This window comes from Anoplopoma fimbria, chromosome 19 (assembly GCF_027596085.1).
Source record: "Anoplopoma fimbria isolate UVic2021 breed Golden Eagle Sablefish chromosome 19, Afim_UVic_2022, whole genome shotgun sequence".
Taxonomy (NCBI): domain Eukaryota; kingdom Metazoa; phylum Chordata; class Actinopteri; order Perciformes; family Anoplopomatidae; genus Anoplopoma; species Anoplopoma fimbria.
Window position 1 is genome coordinate 7,912,572 of NC_072467.1, and position 19,792 is coordinate 7,932,363.

Sequence of the window (19,792 nt, forward strand, 5' to 3'; positions counted from 1 at the left end):
TATATCAGGCCTTCATTGAACTGTATAAACCACTCTGAAAAATGTTAGTCAATTGAAAGTACAGACAGATCGCAGAAGTACTGATACAACAAAGCAAGGACTTGACAGAGCTTTGACAAAAATAGAAAGTGGTTAACAAGAGGCTGACTGTTAAACTGTTAAAAGTCTTTTCTCAGTCAACTGCAATTTCACAAACCTCACCCAACATTTCACTTCCAGCACTCCGGTAATCATTTCCTCTTGTGCTTGGATAGCCTTCTTGTGAGCTTTTTTTCTTCACTATTTTGAGTGACACATTCCAGTAACCTTTAAAACTATTAACTAAAGGGCACTTCTGTGTTATTCTCATCTTCAGCAAAGCCCAACTCCACATAATGCCACACAAGTAAAGATGATGAGCTCTTCTATCTTTATATCGTTAAATCTCCACATTTAGTTATTATCTCATCAAGATATCAAATATTACTAGTATTGTGCGACCCATACTGGATGTATGGCTGAGACCAATGTAAGTATTTGCGAGTTAACAAAATCCTAAATTCTGACGAATTAGTTGCTCGTTTTTGTTTTCATAAACACATACAGTGAACACACATTTTTGATAATGATCCCTAAATTGGCTATATTTTTTAAATTTTGACTTAGATATGTACTTAGCAGGACATTTTGATGTTGAAAAATGAAATCCTCAGTACTGTCTGGTAGGCAAGCTGTGTAATGGACACGCTTTTTGAATTACCTTAAACATTTTCTGGTATTTCTGTACCATTATTTCTGGTTATTTATCTGCTGACATATACGCTGGTACCAATATATCTTCAATAACACAATATTGGCAAATGTATCAGTCTAGTTCTAAACACAACACCTCATTTCTAGTAAGTCATATGATAAACATTAAGGCTATTTTTGCTTAGTTGTGTATAATCTATCACAAAAAAAACCCACCTAAATATCACCTAAAGCTCTCAATATGAATTGAGAAAGGTCTCTGCAGAAAGGCTTGTTGACAGTCAAAATGTTCTGGCAAAGAACAAGTCAAAGGTTACAGCTTTGGCATTACATCAGAAACTGGAGTTGAACCATGCTGAAGATTGAGTATACCGGTATTTGACATTTAAATGTCCACCAGCCTCACAAGGCTCCTCTGTGACCGCATTGTGTGGATACACACTGCATGCTGCGCGTCGCGCCCTGCGAGCCGTTTCGCTCTGTAACGGTACTATGACGCCTTCAAGCAGCGGTGCCATTAACGACAGTGGTTATCCCCCACGTTCGTTGTTTTACGGGATATAAGTTAACGTTACCGATTTTTTTTTTTTTTTTTTTTTGATCGGTCCAGTTTACCAATTCAGCTCACTGTTACACTTGGTGATATCATATGGTAAAGCCCCTTAGTATTAGGGAATCACCCCGGGGTGCCGTGACCTGCCCTTGCCTGCTTGGCACAGCCACCCTAGACATCGGCTAGGTTCATGGTTGCCATGCAAACAAGTGACAGCCGAGCCGCAGCCGCGTGGGGGCACGGTCTGCTAACGAGGTGATGAAGGTTCCACTCCATCGAGCTAGCTCGTGAGATGTGCCACTGCCCGAGCAGACGCAGATAACGTCCCGATCCCCACTGGCCGACTTCCTCCAAAACATAGCGGCGTTATAACGCTCCAACAACCGTCCGCGGAGACGCCAATACTCCTTCCTCTACCGTTTAATGCTGCCTGAGCTCCGCTAGCTAGCGTACGTTAGCACACACACACAACGTAAGAAATACACGCAGCGTCCGCTAAAAATAGCCAGTTCGGTTTCTCTCTCGACGTGTCGGCGTCGTGGAGTAATAGAGCCGCTACATGCACCGTTAAAACTTACGGTGTCGACCGGAGGGTCGCTCATACAGATGCTTCCGAGCCTCCTTCCCGATCCAGCGTCATAGCACGGGACTGTGTACAATAGCCGGGTTGAGGGGAACAGCAGGCGGGCAGTGGCGGCGGACGGAGAGAGTCTGCTGGAGGAGAAGTTTCAACATGGAGAGTGTGGAGAGGACTGGATCCTCCTGCTGCTGCTGCTGCTGCGGTTCATCTGGCTGCTGCTGCTGCTGCTGCACAGGCCGGCACGGCGACACCTGTGGCGGCAGCAGCGTACAACACCTGCTGCATGGCTCTCTACTGGAGATGTTGACCATGCAGATTCAGTTTTAATGTGACCTAGAAGAGCACACATTATCATACATTTTCATTATCACGTATGAAGTATTTAAGACCATTTAGAGCAGTGGTTCTCAACCATTTTCAGTGATGTACCCCCCCTGTGAAATACTTTTTCAGCCAAGTACCCACTAACCAGCGCAAAGCATTTTTGGTTGAAATAAAGATGTAATACTAAGCGCAGTGTCTGATTTATTAAACTGGCAACACTGACGATTGCATTGTTGCATTGAATTCAGTTTATGCACTTATACTTGTATTTTATTGAATATTTATTAAATAACTACTTTTAAAGGATTTTTGAATGGATGCTAATTTTAAATATACGTACCCCCCTGGAGTGCCTTCACGTACCCCCATTTGAGAACCACTGATTTAGAGCATCTACAACTTCGTTAAGGTCAAAATTCAAGATGTCAATTCAAATCTTAGCCCAAGAAAGCATTGGACAGTGTATTTCACAGTGGTGCATACCGTTTAAATATTTGTATCTACATTAAATGTAGCACTACACAATGTGAAAATACTCTATTAGAAGTAAAAGTCATACAAACACATGGGGTTTAAAGCATGGTTAAGCAAGGGCATAGTTAAACTACTAGATCTCTATAAGGACAACACTCTAATGTCGTTTGGCGAGCTGAAATGAAAATATGACGTACCACAGAAACACTTCTTTAAGTATTTACAACTTAGAAGTTTTATTCTGACATGCTTAAAGAATTCAGTGCAACAACCTCCAATGTCCACACTCGAGATATTTTCTACAAAAACTTGTTTCATCAAAGGGCTGGTTACTCAATTATATAATATATTGGTGGAAAACCATAAAGACAACCCTGAGAGTAAGAGACAGGAGTGGATACAAGACTTATAAGAGGACATTTTAGTGGAAGATCGGGGTATAATATGTTCAAAGGTACATACACAAACCATTAACACACGACTGAGATTAATACAATATAATTGGATAATGAGAACGTAAATCACCCCTGTGAAGTTAAACAAATTTGATCCTAATATTCCTGACCGATGCTATAAGTGCAATATTCATCAAGGTACTTTATATCACTGTTTGTGGGAATGTGAGGAGATTCAAAGATTTTGGAGTTCGGTGATACAATATATCTCTCCAATTACCTCTTCTCCAATACCTCTAAGTCCAACGCTCTGTATATTAAGCATTTATCCAAACAATTGTTCTCTTTCTAATAGAGAAAGAAAAATGGTTGACCTATGTCTACTACAGGCCAGGCGCTCAATCGCTCTGTGTTGGAAGAATGTTCGTTGCCCCTCTCTAGGCCACTGGTTGAAAAACTTAACATCAAGTTTGGCTCTTGAGAAACTAACATATATAGTTAGGACAAAGCTTCTCAGTTTGACAATATCTGGGAGATGTTTTTGGAATTTGTTAAAAATGGTGACATTGAAGAGACATTGGAAATGTGAAGTGACTAATCTGCTGTGAGGAATGTGTGCTGTACTCTGCTCCATGTTTGTGACTGTATTTTATTTTATTTACATTATTTCATATATTTATTTATTTCAACTAAATTAGTATTTTCATTGTAAATCTTTGTCCTTCTTGAATTTATGTTTTAACTTATAATTTAGCCATTTGTTTATTTTCAAGTGATATTTGTATTATTTATTGTTATTTTATATACTGCCATATGTTCAGGTTGGGGGAAGGTTCATTTATGTATGTAAATTGTGTTAAATGTATAAAACCAATAAATATATGTTTTAAAAAAACATGCAACGAAAACAGTAGACAAGAGAAAATTAAAAGTACTAACAGGCATTTACTTTCAAAGTTACCAAAAAGAACACAACAAACATGGAAAGTCAGTAATGTAATCGCATCGAAAAGTCTGACGTAAACAAAACCAAACAGCAGCCCTGCCAGTCAAGGAAGAAAGAGAACTCCATTTTATGGTGGTCACTTTTATAGCCAGGACCACACCTGACCCAAGTGTGGTTATGCAGCACAATGACCCCCGTCAGAGTGTTTATTATAAGTAACATTTTACAGTTGCAGATTCAGCTGTTGTAGTATATATTTTTTGTATTTTTTTTTACACTGTTGCTTAGTTGAATGTATAACAAAGCAATCATATTTTATATCCTGATCATATGAAAAATGTGTAAAGAATTACTAACTATACCTGATACATGTTTTGAATATCCTTGTGTAATTCATTATGGTGGATTTACTGGCACAAAAACATTTGAGCCCATCATTAAATTTGGATTGACCAGTTCTGTATACAGACTACAGCTCTGTATACATTTTATTGCAACGCACAGCATAGCAAACTAGAAAGAGGCATTCAAATGCCACATCTATATTTAGATCCAACTTGTGGATCTGAGAGAAATGAAATGACGATGATGAGTGAGGAAATTGTTAGAAATGTCAGGCTTATAAAGCCGACACGCTGAAAAAATCTTATATTATCACCATGCCAGGAGTGCCCTCCACGTGAAAATGATTGCCCTGAAAAACACCTCCATATTGCTCCATATCCCCCGAGTGTAGGCCTGATGTGAGCTGTAAAATTAGAACATTTTGAAGTCTCTGAGTATAAAGCTTTTACCTCATGTAGTAAAAAACAGAAATGCATTACTTATTCATGCTTTGAGGGTGCACTTAGTTACTTACAACCTCAAAGTTGCTCTGAATAATGCAGAGGTGTTCCAGCTCCGTCGTTCTCTGCAGCATGAAGCATATTCTGTTGTTTGCTTCTTTTGATCTTTCTAGTTGACTGAAATAATTCAGAAACTATTTTTATAATGAAGGTATCAGCCGTGCAGTGTTTAGCTTTCATACAGATTTTGAAAAGCTTTTGTTTTTAATGATAGTATCTTGTAAAATGGTACACAACACAGAGACTAGCATATTCTGAGTGACATCAGCATCAGATTAGACTACATTTAAAAGCAGCTTAAATAATTGATTATATCAAGGGTTAGACAAATAAATAAACATATTATTTGCTAAATGTTTAGGTCAAGGCAACATTGCTCCTGTTAGGTTTAACATATGGAACTCTTCCTCAACTTATGTTAGCTACAAAAACAATGCCTGTAAAATTTAGCGGTATCAGCTGATTACAATTAGCTGCAGAACACCTGACATATATTTGACACCGAGTAATTACTTTAAGCGGGAAACTTTCATAAATGGCTTTAACTTTCAGCCAACTACAAAATGTAACCCCTAAAAATTGTAATAACAGGAAAACTGCATGCAAATATACACAAAACACAGAATACTTAGTTAATATGTTGTTTATTCCTTACACTTAACTAGAACTTGAGCGAACCGCTGTTTGGTGACCTAAGCCTGACTTGCCAGGATGGGCAACGTAATTCCAACTGGAAAAGGGAAATCTGGAGTTCCTTAGGTAAAATTTGAACTAAATCTACTCACCAAAGTCATTACATGCGTAACAAAGAAATGTAGTCGTCTTAAGGAAATATGTTTACATACACACACTGCTCTTAACTACTCCCGACTGAAAGCGTTGTTGCAAAAGCGAAGCACCCCCTTTCCAAACTTCAGTCAAATTTTTGCCAGAATTTCCTAAGAGCTCAATTCATACTACTAAAATAAAAAAACAACATTTGCTTCTTACAACGTCAACAGCAGTTTCAAAAGTTAATGAATATCAAAAATTAAGATAACATTAGGTGAGAGTAAAAAGCTTGTTTGGTCCTAGTAAATGAGAGATTTGGGCTGCACTCGCTCACACTCTGATTCAAACCACACACTACAAAGCCATACACAAATGAGGGGTTCAAATGTAGCAACATCTTTAATCCCACAAAATTTTACAGATTGAAGGATAGACAAATATTAAATCTTGGCTCCTTTTAAATGTATTTGCATTGTACCAGCAAGCATCTCATAAAGCATTTCAAAAACATCTTACAACTTTGTGAATATTTGCTATTTTTCTTTTCATTAAGTGCTTTCAATCGACATGGATTTGAAAATATCTACAGGCTAATCAAACATCAAATATCAAAAAAATAAAAAGCGTACCTGCCTCATGGAAAATTCTGCCCTTTAGAAGCTGAAAATAAAGCTTCTCTTGTGATTTTAACGTCACATATAGACCAGATATGCAGAAGGAAGCAACATAATATGGATGTTTCTTTGAGGAATGTACAATAAAGAGAAGAAGGACATCAACAAAACAAAAACAACGGGCCATGTGACCTTCTTCAAAGTACACACTGGCACAGTATGGATTTTCTAACAACATACCTCTCCAGAAAAACGTTCAGCTGTCTTTGTTTTAAGTTCCTGAGCTTTTGTTTTTTGTGATCCATCTCTTTTATCAAAATAAGAAAAAGAAAATCTAAGTAAAATAGTGACAATCAAATATTTGGCAAATAGCAAAGTATTAGCAAAAGAGTTTCACAAAGCACTGGCCAGAATGTACTCAACGACATGAAAGTATCAGTATAGTTAAAAAAGTGGACAATGTATAGAAAGACAAATGCATCCAGTGCATTATTCACCACAGTGCATACACATTGAGAAAGTCTCTACAACAGACAAACAAAACTCCTTCATTTATAGACATTGCACATTAAAAATGCTTAATTAAAAGGCTCAAAAATAATTGGCTGGACTATCTGAAATATTTAAATAAAAAATGATATATTGGAAAACTTAAGGTTTCTGTAACAAGGCAATATCGAAACAGTCCCTGTTTGCCTTTTTCAGTTTAAGACAGAAATAATGGAGTGTCACCTACTGGCACTAAAGTATACAGGTTTTGAAAGGCACATAGTATTCCTATCAGCAATTCTTTGTAAAAGGCAATTCCAAAGGTTCAATATTACAATTTTTTCTTCATCAGAAGTTCCTGTAATAATATCTATACAGCATCAAACATATTACCTGAGCAAAAAATGTAATCATCAGTAAGTCATATACAGTAGTAAACAAGCTGTAATAAAACTTAGCAATACAATAACTTGCAGTTATAAGAGAGAGAAAAATAGATTTTATATCATATCATTCAAATAGTATTGATCAGTGATTATGTCCCCTGTTGTTTCTCCATATACAGCTCCCTCCATTATCAAACATTCAACATTTTCAACTAATAAATACCACAAAATATGGATTTTAATCCAGAAAGCTACAAGATTCTTAACAAAAGCGTGACAGGTATAAAAAATAAATATAGCGCAATCAGTTAAAAGCTTCCTTTTGCAAATTTCTGCTCATTTTCTTGCTAAAAGTAAAGAGAGAAGTAGAAGACCTGAGTGTAACCTCGGCCTATGCATCGCTTTTGGGGAAACCTGTTTTTGGATCTATGTTCTCGTAAATAGAGAGTGCAGCACTGTTTTGGTAGATTAGATCCACATTGGTTCCAGTTCTTGATCTGATGATATCCATGGCACACTGGTTTAAGAACACATATTGGTCCTGCAGGGATATCAAATACAAAAGTTCACTCAGGTGCAGCATGCTTCATGAACTCTTCACATATTTCAAACAACATGTGCAGTGAGACAACTGTAACCAAAACCACTGTGTCCCACCTCTGTCTGCACCATGAGGGGCCGATGCATGCGCAGATCGTGGACGATGCCGTACAAGTCCACCATATTTTCCCTTTCAATCTGGAAGATCAAACGGTCGATGGCTATGAAGGTACCTGTGCGTCCAACACCAGCACTGAGTGTAGACAACGTAGACACACAGACAAGAAAGGGATGAGAAAAAGACAGAAAATGAGATGAATGTTATTGTTGTTTCTGTTATATAGAATTGGCAAAAGTTTGTGTGTGTGTGTGTGTGTGTGTGTGTGTGTGTGTGTGTGTGTGTGTGTGTGTGTGTGTGTGTGTGTGTGTGTGTGTGTGTGTGTGTGTGTGTGTGTGTGTGTGTGTGTGTGTGTGTGTGTGTGTGTGTGTGTATTGGACCTGCAGTGGACCACAGTAGGAGAGTGTCTGGAGTATTGGTCCATGTGCTCTCTGACCAAGTGTCTGAAGCTGATGAGGAGCTCTGTGGTTTGTGGTACTCCGTGATCGGGCCAGGCTGTGAAGTGGAAGTGACGCACCGAACGGGTCTCTGCTGTTTTTACCTAAAGGACAAAGAGGGACACAAACTCAAAATAGTCAAAATGTATATGATTTCATTAAAATACAGACACACGCTGTCAATCAGAGGAAGACATTCTCACTATTATTGACAAGTTAGACTGTTTTATTACATTGCAATTTATGGTATGCAAAGATTCATCTTTTAATACAATCTGATTTTTATTAGACTCATTGTTGTGTTGTTAGTTTACCTATATAGAGTTGATATGGCTGGAGAACATGTATTCCAATCTAAAGGTGTTAAATAAACACTGATGGATGATATCATCTACTGGCACGCAGTGTTGATATTTACCCTGCTAAAAATATATTTTCTTTGGCATATGTAATATCTCGCCACTTACATTTTTTATGTCAAAGTCCCTGATGGTCCAGTCGTCAAGGTATATTTCAGAGGTTGTTGTCACAGTAATGTTTTCAAAGTGCTGGGTGCCATTATCCCAGTATTGCTCGCATTTAACCTGGAAAACAAAGACAATTGTTTCATTGTAACAGACTCAAAGTACTCAGAATTCATATTCAGAATATAGAAAGCTACATTACATTTGGAAACACCAGTATTAACAGTACAGGTAGATTTTAAGGAGAAAACTTTGTTTTTTCTATTATGAAAGGCAACACTTTACTGCTACTCACTCGTCCCTGTTCATTACAGCGTGTCAGCATGACCAGAGTCAGAACGTTCTTCTCCCAGATCATCCTCCAGAACTCGCTGACTGTAGTGGGCAAAGGACCCTGAGCTGCGATGTACTCTTTCCTGGAGTTGTAACCCTGTCAGTAAAACATCAACCGAGACACAGAACACAAACATCAATCCTGTTCAGCTTTCAAGGAGGTCCTCAAGTGTTTCAAAAATCACTTCGGATGGAGTAGGAATCTTAAATATCATTAAGGCGTTAAGCAAAAGAATGAGCGGTTATGTTGTTCAGCAGGGAGTTTTTTGATCCTGAAGCAATGACTGAGGCAGAGAGCTGTTTTAGTGTCAGTACGCACCGGCATGTAGTTAGCATTGATGTAGTCATCATATGGACTCCCATGGATAATAGAGAGTTTCACCCTAGAGGAATCATCTAGGAGGTGAGAAAAGAAGGTATATGAATTTTTTGATAAAATGGGATAATGTTAGTAGATACAGCATGATATGTGATGATGTAGTTTAAAGAGTGTGGAGTGTTATAGTTAAGAGCAGCAGGTGGAGGGGTCAAGGTTACTCACATGGTAGCACGTTGTTGTAGCGATTCTTTGGTTTGTTCTCCAATGTCTGAGCGTTTGTTTTTAACTGAGCTGTACCAACAAGCTTAAGGTCCTTTTTTAAAGAAGGGAAAAACGTGTGATTAATGTTTAGACAACTTACTTTATGCCCAAAATCTTGTGCATGTGAAATACCCCCAAAAAAGCATGCACAATCACTCAATTTTGTAGTTACCACATTTAAACAGACACAAATTATTAAATTAGATAATTAAATCTATATCTTAATATATTAGACACTGTTTTGATTTAACTCCGAATAACAATTAAATCATTTTTAAGCAATAACGGCTTGCTATAAAAAGACCAAATTATATAGCAACAGCCTTTGAATATTAAACTGATGTTTTACCTCAAACTCTTCGGCAAAGCCACAGTTTGAGTCTGCCTTCTGCTTCTTGTAGTAAGCCTCGTACTCATCCACCCTCACAGCCACACTTCTACTCAAACAGACACCAGAGGTCAGAACAGAGACATTTGTTTTGTTTTGTGTGATAATGTGTAGCTCTTGATAGAACTGATTATACTTACACTTTGGCTCTGGAGAAAGAAAGAGAAAAAAAACATTGTTGACCAGCTTTTATAGAAACAATCGTTGTCCTTTCCCTATATACTTAAAATAATTTGGTAAAAATGAGAACCTCACCTCATGGAATTAATCTGAATGTCTGGAGATTCTTTGTTGGATAACCTGAAGTACATGAATAAAGGTTTATAGTTGAGTAAACTATGACTAAGTTGTCATGTTCTATCATTGATGACTATGACAAACCTTTTCCAGTAGATAATGAAGCCAATGAGGATGATGACGAGAACACAAAAAGTGCCCAATGATGCTCCGATAGCAGTGCTAATGACAGCTAAAATGTTGCCAAAGATTACGACAGAAAGACAAAGAAAGAGGCCAGTTAACGTTTCATCTCATTATGGGAGCATCTAATAGCAAAACGTTTGGGTCTGAATGTGGTACCTGGGTCCTGTGGGAGTGTAAAAGCAGAATAGAAGTTTGTTGAATTCAACAGTGACGCTTCCCTATTCACAAGGCCGTCTTTCAGCGTCAGACGGGTGAACAACACAATAGCATATCTGCAGGTTTGAACAAATCAGTTAAGAGATTTAAACATATATCTCACTTTGACTTGCATTTTTTTTATATTTGATCCGTCTCTTTGAATACCAATTCATTCACAATATTGTTTGTGTTCTTACTGGTATTTTCCATTGGCCTTCAAAAGACCATTAGTGTAGCCCTGCCATTGGGATCCGTCTCCTATTTCTATGTTCTGATGGCTCATTCCACTGCGTGATTGGATGGTGTTATTTACAACTGTTGCCATGTATACCAGAGTTTCCTTTTTCTCCGACTGTTTATAAGTTTTCCCCACGTACTTTGTCAAATCAGATGTGTCACCTGGAAGGACAGACATTACTGTAATTGGCTCTTGACAGAAAGGTTCTTGTTTTGAGTCTAATGTCCTTATCATATGAAACAAATTAACAGCATATTCACTTCAGCACTAATGGTTTACAATATAATTACAATACTCTCTGACATTAGAAAGAGAAAACGAAACCAACCAGGAGGAGTATTGGTCACCAGCACCCCAATGTGTGTGATTGGCCCATTGATGTTGTCCAGCAGGTGGTTTTCGATCTGAAGAGTGAACTTGTTATGTGCTATGGTGCTCACCAATACAGATGACATATAGTTCTCTGGAATGGGTGGGTCTTTGGGGGGGGAAAGGAAAGATAAAAGATTAGGTTTTGTCAAGTTTTTCCTCAAATACATGTTATTTACATGGAACAGTTTTATAATTCTAATGATCATAAAACATAATGTCCTACCTGTGATGCCTGTCCAGCAGAGAAGAGACACAGGGGTGCTGGGTTGTCCACAGCTGGTAGTTTCCACACTCAGATTGTATTCAGTTTTGTGACGAAGGTCGAGCACAGTAGTATTACAGTAGGTGCTTGTCAAGTTGATGATCTTGCCACTGTTTACAGTGACTTTGAAGCCAGAGTGTTGGCCTGTGGGTTTGTCCCAGAACAGGATGATTTGAGCGTTTGTTGTGTTTGGACCTTCGCATTTCAAGTTTTTCACCGGACTTGCATCTGCAGCATCAAACAGAAATTAATTTCAGGAAAATCACAACAGGGATCAACAGCATTGTTCCCCAATTTTCATGCATGCTCAATTACAGGACAATATTCTGTGAAATATCTGATTGCAACAAGTCTATACAAAATAATCAAGTTGTTATGACCATACTTGTGCACTTTGAAATCCGTCTTGGAGCACCTTCGGTTCCATCGGCGGTCTCTGTGGTGACAGTTATGTTATATTGTGTGCCAGGAACCAGATTATCAATATCATACGTATTTTCTTTTATTATATCACTCATGGACTCATCTGAGCTTTGCCAGGTCAGATTGTATTGATAGCTTTCCTTGTATTGATCAGGTTCAGCCCACATGACTTTGATTATCTTCTCTTCTGTAGAAGCCCTAAGAGACTTCACACTGAACGGTCCTGATTGTTAAAAAGAAATTGGAGAGATGTAAATGTTACTAAACAGTAAAGGTGAAACATGACAGTGTTTCCATGTTGATTACATAAATAAAACCCTTACTTGTAGCGACCATGTTGATCGGAATCTTCTCACTCTCAAAACCCATCTGACCCACTGTCGCTACGGAGAAGTTGTAGAAAGTCCCAGAATGCAGGGAGGTAAAAGTATGACTGGTGTTGGTGGTAGTGGTGTATTCTTCTCCCTGGGTTGATTGGATGGTCAACTTGTAGTGAAACGTCGCACCCATCATCAGAGATGCTTCCTTCCAACTGATGTCAATGGAGCTGGGTGTCTTCATCAGGATGTCAATCGACCCAGGAGGGTTAGGGACTGAAAGGGTGGAATTGAACATCAACACCAGAGTAACCAAAATAAAGGGCCAAATGGAAAATGTTTCATGTTTTCTATTACGTATACAAAGATTGTCCATTACTGCAGGTCTTTTTCCAAAGCATACAATAAAAGTTCAGTTTTCCTCACTTCCACTTAACTACAAATATCACCCTGAAGAAAATGTATAATAATCTTAAAATTAGGGAAACCATCACAGTAAATATGCAATGACTGAAGCACTGACAAACAGTTGGCTGATGGTTGCTGAGGGGCAACCCTATTCATTTGTGAAACAGTCACATTATAACAATATAGTGACTTATAGACATAGGATTTCATTGGCCAATAACAGCTGAGCAAATATATATCTTTTCTTTTTCTTGTACTAGTGTCCTGTGTATCCTGTGTGATGCCAGAGAAACAATGTTTATCATGTCATTGTGCATAATGTCCTTGAAAGCACCATCAAAGTTTGAGGAAAACTTCAGAAATGTTTAAAAGTAAATGCAATTAGTTGTTGTTTCATACAACAAATGTATCATACTTACAAGTTGCATTAGTAATAGGGCCAGATGATGCATTGAAGGGTCCACTATATGTGGTTACCACGGCAGTGTAGAGCCTTCCAGCAGACAGGTTGGCGAAAGAGATATTTGTAGAGTCCATTATGACCACCTCTCTGGACGTGCTGTTGAGTTGAACCTTATAACGCTCCACTTTGCCAAGAGGTTTGGTCCATGACACCAGGATTGAACTATTGGAGCCCTCGCTGGAGATATTTGCTTGCACTGCCTCAGGCTCTGTTATTGTGCAGAGGACAAAGGATTAAAGCTGATCAACCACCTTGTCAGCTTGAAATGTAGAAAACAGAAATAACAGGTCATAGTCTTACTAGTGTACTGAGAGGTGCAGCTGTCTTCCCCCTCGATGCCATTCGGTGCCATGACAAATACACAGAAGGTGCAGTTGGTCCCAGGGGTGAGCTCGGAAATCACTGTGACTTCTCCTGCAAGGGTTTTGTTTTGGGAGCCACAGCCTGTAGTCTTAACCCGATATGTGTATTCAGTCTTGTACTCCAATGGTTTCGTCCAAGACAGACGTACAGCAGTTGTGTTAATGGCTTCAGAATCCAACTGTCCAATACTGTATGGACCTACAAACAGGGCAGAAAGTGTTTGGATCAACCTCAAGCACATCATCTATCAAATATGCAGCACTCCTCAGTACTACAGATACGGCTTAAACCTAAAGGAATATTACAAACTAAATGTGTGATATTTACTCTGCGTGCTCATTTAGTTTCGGGGTTATTTAAGGTAATTTTGTAGAAACAGTATCTTGGGTAGGATATCTACATACGTGTAAAGTAGGACACTGTCACAGGAGCTGCCTGAGTGCCATCTGCTGTCTGTGTGGTGACAGTGAAGCTGTAGTTGCTCCCAGAGAGGAGTCCAGTGATGTTTTGGTGTTTGTTTAAGACTTTGTTAGATCGAGAAAAGGAGCCATTGGTGGTCTCCACCAGATATGAGTAGTCAGATTTGCTCTCATGCTGTTCCCACTTCAAGGTCACTGCATTTGTGGTGATTTCTGTCTGTCGCAGCATGGTTACAGGATACGGTCCTGAGAAAATTAGACAGAGGGAAACGTTGAATATGCAGAACAGGTATTTGTTTCACGTGTTAGATTTGGACAAAATTGTATAAACGTTGCATGAGGGGTTAACTTTAAAAAAAGAAGACTTTGGAAGTAAACAATATGTTATACAATATGTATAATAATATATATTATGTGCTCAATATGTCACTGGTTGCTTCTGAAATGTTTTTATATGATAAAAAACGTCTGGCTCATAAAGCAGTTAAATTATTAATGTCAGAATCTGTCAGATGGTCATAATTAAAAATAAATATACAGTATTTATTTTAAATACAAATGTAATACAAATACTACTGCTTGCAAACATATACAGTATAGCTCTTTGGAACCTGTCACTGTCACCATTTCATTTTTCACCAAAACCGAAGCATAACAACAAAACTCAAACATAATATTTTTTAAAAGATGAATAAATAAAGTAGAAACCAACACTTAGACAAACTTGGGGAAAATAAAAATAATAAAATCACTCACTGGTATAGTTTTCTGTAGTGACTGCAGTGCTCTCATAGCTCCACACGCCTACGGTCACAACAGAGATATTGTACGGGCTTCCGGACTGGAGGTGATTCAGCAGGAACCAGTTGTTTCCAATCAGAAAGGAACTGGTCAAGTTGGACACACTGAAGTTGTACTGATTAAGGTCCATGCCCTCTGGAGAGGTCCAGGTAAAGTTAATGGATGTTTCATTCTGAGACTCTACCATGATGGGGCCAGGAGGGTTGGGAACTGAACAGAAGAAGGAATGCTCTATCATCACTGCTCGATTAAAACACTACAAGCATTTCTAAAATAAATATCAAAATACATAGCGCATATACAGTATATTGTATGTGTAATATTCAGGTTTATAGAGCATGATGTTGATGTAACTCACAAGTTGCGTTCCAAACACTTGAGTTAACATTCTCAAAAGGTCCACTTTTGGCGAACACTTTCACACAGTAAAGCACTCCAGGTGTCAGGTTCTGAAACTGTGTGTTCAGAGTTGCGTTGCTCAGGTCAGTGCTGTTTCCCACTAAGAGACTGTTTCTGTACAGCAGGACAATGTAGGAGACCACCTGTCCAACTGCTGATGTCCAGCTCACTGACATGGTAGTTGTGCTTCCTATGGCCATGATGTCAGAAACTGCTTCAGGCTCTGTAAAAACAGATTATAATTTTATGTAATATACATTTAGAAAATAATTAGTTTGGATTCTAAACACATTCAATTAACTTGAAGAAAAACATAGGGTTAACAGAATAATTGTAACACAGTCAGATATATAGTTGCATTGCGATAGAACTTTGAGTGTATACTGAACAAAATTCAACTAAAACTAAAAACTAAACTAAAAACTAAACTAAAAAAAAGAGTAGTACCACCATACAACATCTAAGATATTCTGTTATCCGGTCCTTTAAAACACTTTGACCTGACCAACTTTGGACCAATTATTGCACATTCAACTAATATATGCAAACAAGCTGCCAGCATCGGTCAATGGGACATTGACTCAGTCATTATATGACTGTGTTTTGGTATTCCTTTTGACTGATTGCAATTTTTGATTAAGAAAGTTCATCTCTCTAGCCAGTGACAATGTTTACGTATGAAAAAACACATTTCAGAAGCTTTGAAGACCTACTTGTGTAACTTTGGGTGCTTTCCATTGTGGACTTGACCCCTTCTACAACAGTAAAAACTTCAAAAGTGTACAATTTTCCTGGGGTCAGATGGAAGAAGGTGTATGTCTCAGTCTCAGTTGAATTATCCTGAACCACTATGGCGTCCTGGATAGCTTTCACCAGGTAGGAGTAGGAAAGCTTATGATCGCTTTGTCTGGCCCAGGTCAGCCGAATGGATGTTGTGTTCACGTCCTCCACTTTGAGGTTGGCCACTGCTTTGGGCACTGTAGCAAATAAAACGGAGGGTTATGCAAGACCAAAGACAACAATAGAAAAAGGGTATTGTACATTGTTTTTGTATCCTTAATTGTTTTCAGTATATATATGTCTCTGATAGTACAGAATCCATTTATGCTTCATCTCTTAATTCATGTTTAAATGTAAGGCCTTACTTGTGTAACTGAATGTCTGTTCCACCATCGATTCACTTCCCTCTGCTGCTATCGTCGTAACATTGATACTGTATCTAGTTCCTGGCTCCAGGTTGGTAACATCAATGCTGTTATTGCTGACAGTTATGCTAAACAATGCTCCTGTAGCACTATAGGTTACCAAGTATTTGTAATACGACTTGGCGTCTGGCGGGTCCGACCAGCTCACTTTTATTGAGGTGGTGGACTCAGGGATGGCAGCAAGGTTCAGCACGGGGTTGGGCCCTAGGAAAATGACAGAAAAAGTTAAAATCCCTGAAGAGGGTCTTCTCTGACCACCAGGTGTCTTCAGCACAATTAAATTCTTGCTTACTTGTGTATTGAGAAACAGTGGTACTCTGTCCATCAGTAATACTATCATTTGTCACTGCAGTAACGGTTATTCCATACTGGACACCAGCAGTCAGGTTAGTTATGGTTATATTTGTTTGATTCATGTTTTTACTGTCAGTTACATTTCCACCAGCCCACTTTACTCTATAGAAAGAGCTGCTTCCCTCTGGTTTAATTAGCTGCCTTTAATAAGCACATTACCCACAAACCCAATGCAATTGAGGGTTAAATGTCCCAGCAACACTTAACATTAAGTAACATCTAAGATATTCTGTTATCCGGTCCTTTAAAACACTTTGACCTGACCAACTTTGGACCAATTATTGCACATTCAACTAATATATGCAAACAAGCTGCCAGCATCGGTCAATGGGACATTGACTCAGTCAATATATGACTGCGTTTTGGTATTCTTTTTGACTGATTGCAATTTTTGTATATATATAATGTCTCTGATAGTACAGAATCCATTTATGCTTCATCTCTTAATTCATGTTTAAATGTAAGGCCTTACTTGTGTAACTGAATGTCTGTTCCACCATCGATTCACTTCCCTCTGCTGCTATCGTCGTAACATTGATACTGTATCTAGTTCCTGGCTCCAGGTTGGTAACATCAATGCTGTTATTGCTGACAGTTGTGTTAAACAATGCTCCTGTCGCACTATAGGTTACCAAGTATTTGTAATACGACTTGGCTTCCGGCGGGTCCGACCAGCTCACTTTTATTGAGGTGGTGGACTCAGGGCTGGCAGCAAGGTTCAGCACGGGGTTGGGCCCTAGGAAAATGACAGACATGGGTAATGTTAATTAAAAAGGAAATTAAATACGAAGGGTTTTTGTCACTTTTGATATATTTATAATATATGTTATACAGTAATATTCTCAATTGCTAGCCAGGTAAAACAAAGGGTGGTTATGCAAATATTGCAAAAACTACAACATGAATCTTATCAATCATGATGCTGTTGGTTGTTAGTTTCTCCCAGTTGTACTTACGGGTGAACGTAGAATTATGGGTGACCGTGCTCCTCAAATTCTGGGGTCCAACTGTTTCTACAGCTATATTGTAGGAAGTTCCAGAAGAAAGAGACAAGAGCTCTGTGGTATTGACCAAAGCGCTTGTATTTTTCACTTCGCCACCCTCTGGCTGGTAGGTGATATAGTAGCTGATGTTTGGAGCACCCTCCATCAAAACAGGAGTCGCCCACTGCAGATGGAGCGAATCATTTCCCTGACTGATGATGATGATGAAACCAGGAGGCGTGGGTTCTAGAATGTATGAATAACAGATGGAAATGCTCTTATTACTTGTGTTACTGTTGCTTTTCATGTCTATTTGGTTGCTATGGTTTAAACCATCTTAAATAAACTACATTCAACTGCAAATATTAGAAGAATTGAACTCTTAGATCGAGCTGCACTAGATCTGGAAACAAAATCATTAATCAATAACAATAAGTATATGGTAATAAACTTACCAGTGGCAAATGAAAACTGATTAGACATCTCAGTGAAGGTCCCAGCTACAGCGGTCACAGTGATGAAAAATACTCTCCCAGGATGTAGATCAGTAAAGAGGGCTGTGGTGTTTTGTGTTGTGTTGCTATACAAATAAATCTGTCTGTCATTTGAGATTTCCACCACGTAGTGATCAACCCCCCCAGAAGGCAAAGTCCAGCTGATGTTCAGATAATTGGTTCCTCGTGCTGTAATCCTAATGTCCTCAGGCTTTTCAGGCCCTGTAATAAAGAAGTAAAAGTTGGATTTGGTTCCTTGTCTTTGCATTGTGAAAAAGAAAACTACAATATTAATGATGTGTCATATTTTGAAATGGCTAAGAGAAATAAGTACATATATCTGCTTTAACTTTTAAAACATTATCAATATATATTACTAATCCAATGCCAGAATCAATTTACTACTATATTACAAAACAATCTAGTGTTTTAAACGGCATAAACACACACAAATAACATTGACATTATAAATTACATTTTAAAAACTTAAAGTACAAAAAACGCTTACAAATTGACTTAAACTATTAATTGATTATTAAAATATTTTCCAATTAAATTTCTGTTAGTCAAGTAATTGATGAACTAATTGTTTCAGCTCCACATACATCAAAATTGTTTATCAACTTCTGGTTTTAGCTGCCTTTAATAAGCACATTACGCACATTACCCACAAACCCAATGCAATTGTGGGTTAAATGTCCCAGCAACACTTAACATTAAGTAACATCTAAGATATTCTGTTATCCTGTCCTTTAAAACACTTTGACCTGACCAACTTTGGACCAATTATTGCACATTCAACTAATATATGCAAACAAGCTGCCAGCATCGGTCAATAGGACATTGACTCAGTCAATATATGACTGCGTTTTGGTATTCTTTTTGACTGATTGCAATTTTTGTATATATATAATGTCTCTGATAGTACAGAATCCATTTATGCTTCATCTCTTAATTCATGTTTAAATGTAAGGCCTTACTTGTGTAACTGAATGTCTGTTCCACCATCGATTCACTTCCCTCTGCTGCTATCGTCGTAACATTGATACTGTATCTAGTTCCTGGCTCCAGGTTGGTAACATCAGTGCTGTTATTGCTGACAGTTGTGTTAAACAATGCTCCTGTAGCACTATAGGTTACCAAGTATTTGTAATACGACTTGGCTTCCGGCGGGTCCGACCAGCTCACTTTTATTGAGGTGGTGGACTCAGGGCTGGCAGCAAGGTTCAGCACGGGGTTGGGCCCTAGGAAAATGACAGACATGGGTAATGTTAATTAAAAAGGAAATTAAATACGAAGGGTTTTTGTCACTTTTGATATATTTATAATATATGTTATACAGTAATATTCTCAATTGCTAGCCAGGTAAAACAAAGGGTGGTTATGCAAATATTGCAAAAACTACAACATGAATCTTATCAATCATGATGCTGTTGGTTGTTAGTTTCTCCCAGTTGTACTTACGGGTGAACGTAGAATTATGGGTGACCGTGCTCCTCAAATTCTGGGGTCCAACTGTTTCTACAGCTATTGTAGGAAGTTCCAGAAGAAAGAGACAAGAGCTCTGTGGTATTGACCAAAGCGCTTGTATTTTTCACTTCGCCACCCTCTGGCTGGTAGGTGATATAGTAGCTGATGTTTGGAGCACCCTCCATCAAAACAGGAGTCGCCCACTGCAGATGGAGCGAATCATTTCCCTGA

The 19,792-nt window shown here is 38.4% G+C and overlaps 2 protein-coding genes across 4 annotated transcripts in view; both read right to left on the bottom strand.

Annotated features, from left to right (window-relative positions):
- The window catches only part of osbpl5 (oxysterol binding protein-like 5), a 45,199-nt gene extending 43,175 nt beyond the window's left edge, over positions 1-2,024 (bottom strand). For both annotated transcript variants that reach the window (XM_054619385.1, XM_054619384.1), the window contains exon 1: positions 1,864-2,024. Coding sequence is in view for 1 of the 2 variants with exons in the window: in XM_054619384.1 (XP_054475359.1) it covers positions 1,864-1,887 (24 nt within the window). In the remaining variant the exon portion in view is untranslated. The remainder of the gene's footprint in view (positions 1-1,863) is intronic.
- A 3,461-nt stretch (positions 2,025-5,485) lies between these two features.
- The window catches only part of LOC129107917 (receptor-type tyrosine-protein phosphatase beta-like), a 40,648-nt gene continuing 26,341 nt past the window's right edge, over positions 5,486-19,792 (bottom strand). The window contains exons 17-42 of one of the 2 annotated variants that reach the window (XM_054619527.1): positions 17,571-17,843; positions 17,087-17,350; positions 16,201-16,464; positions 15,769-16,032; positions 15,015-15,278; positions 14,612-14,866; positions 13,841-14,101; positions 13,374-13,634; positions 13,030-13,281; positions 12,209-12,478; positions 11,848-12,108; positions 11,424-11,690; positions 11,157-11,306; positions 10,788-10,989; positions 10,549-10,664; positions 10,351-10,438; positions 10,225-10,269; positions 10,110-10,118; positions 9,931-10,018; positions 9,543-9,633; positions 9,321-9,397; positions 8,964-9,098; positions 8,672-8,788; positions 8,148-8,308; positions 7,767-7,902; positions 5,486-7,650 (exon numbers count right to left, since the gene is read on the bottom strand). In XM_054619527.1, coding sequence (XP_054475502.1) covers positions 7,501-7,650; positions 7,767-7,902; positions 8,148-8,308; positions 8,672-8,788; positions 8,964-9,098; positions 9,321-9,397; positions 9,543-9,633; positions 9,931-10,018; positions 10,110-10,118; positions 10,225-10,269; positions 10,351-10,438; positions 10,549-10,664; positions 10,788-10,989; positions 11,157-11,306; positions 11,424-11,690; positions 11,848-12,108; positions 12,209-12,478; positions 13,030-13,281; positions 13,374-13,634; positions 13,841-14,101; positions 14,612-14,866; positions 15,015-15,278; positions 15,769-16,032; positions 16,201-16,464; positions 17,087-17,350; positions 17,571-17,843 — 4,721 coding nt within the window. In that variant the 3' untranslated portion in view covers positions 5,486-7,500. Of the gene's footprint in view, positions 7,651-7,766; positions 7,903-8,147; positions 8,309-8,671; positions 8,789-8,963; positions 9,099-9,320; positions 9,398-9,542; positions 9,634-9,930; positions 10,119-10,224; positions 10,270-10,350; positions 10,439-10,548; positions 10,665-10,787; positions 10,990-11,156; positions 11,307-11,423; positions 11,691-11,847; positions 12,109-12,208; positions 12,479-13,029; positions 13,282-13,373; positions 13,635-13,840; positions 14,102-14,611; positions 14,867-15,014; positions 15,279-15,768; positions 16,033-16,200; positions 16,465-17,086; positions 17,351-17,570; positions 17,844-18,052; positions 18,314-19,071; positions 19,336-19,792 lie in introns of those variants that run through there. The other variant, XM_054619526.1, reaches the window with a different exon arrangement.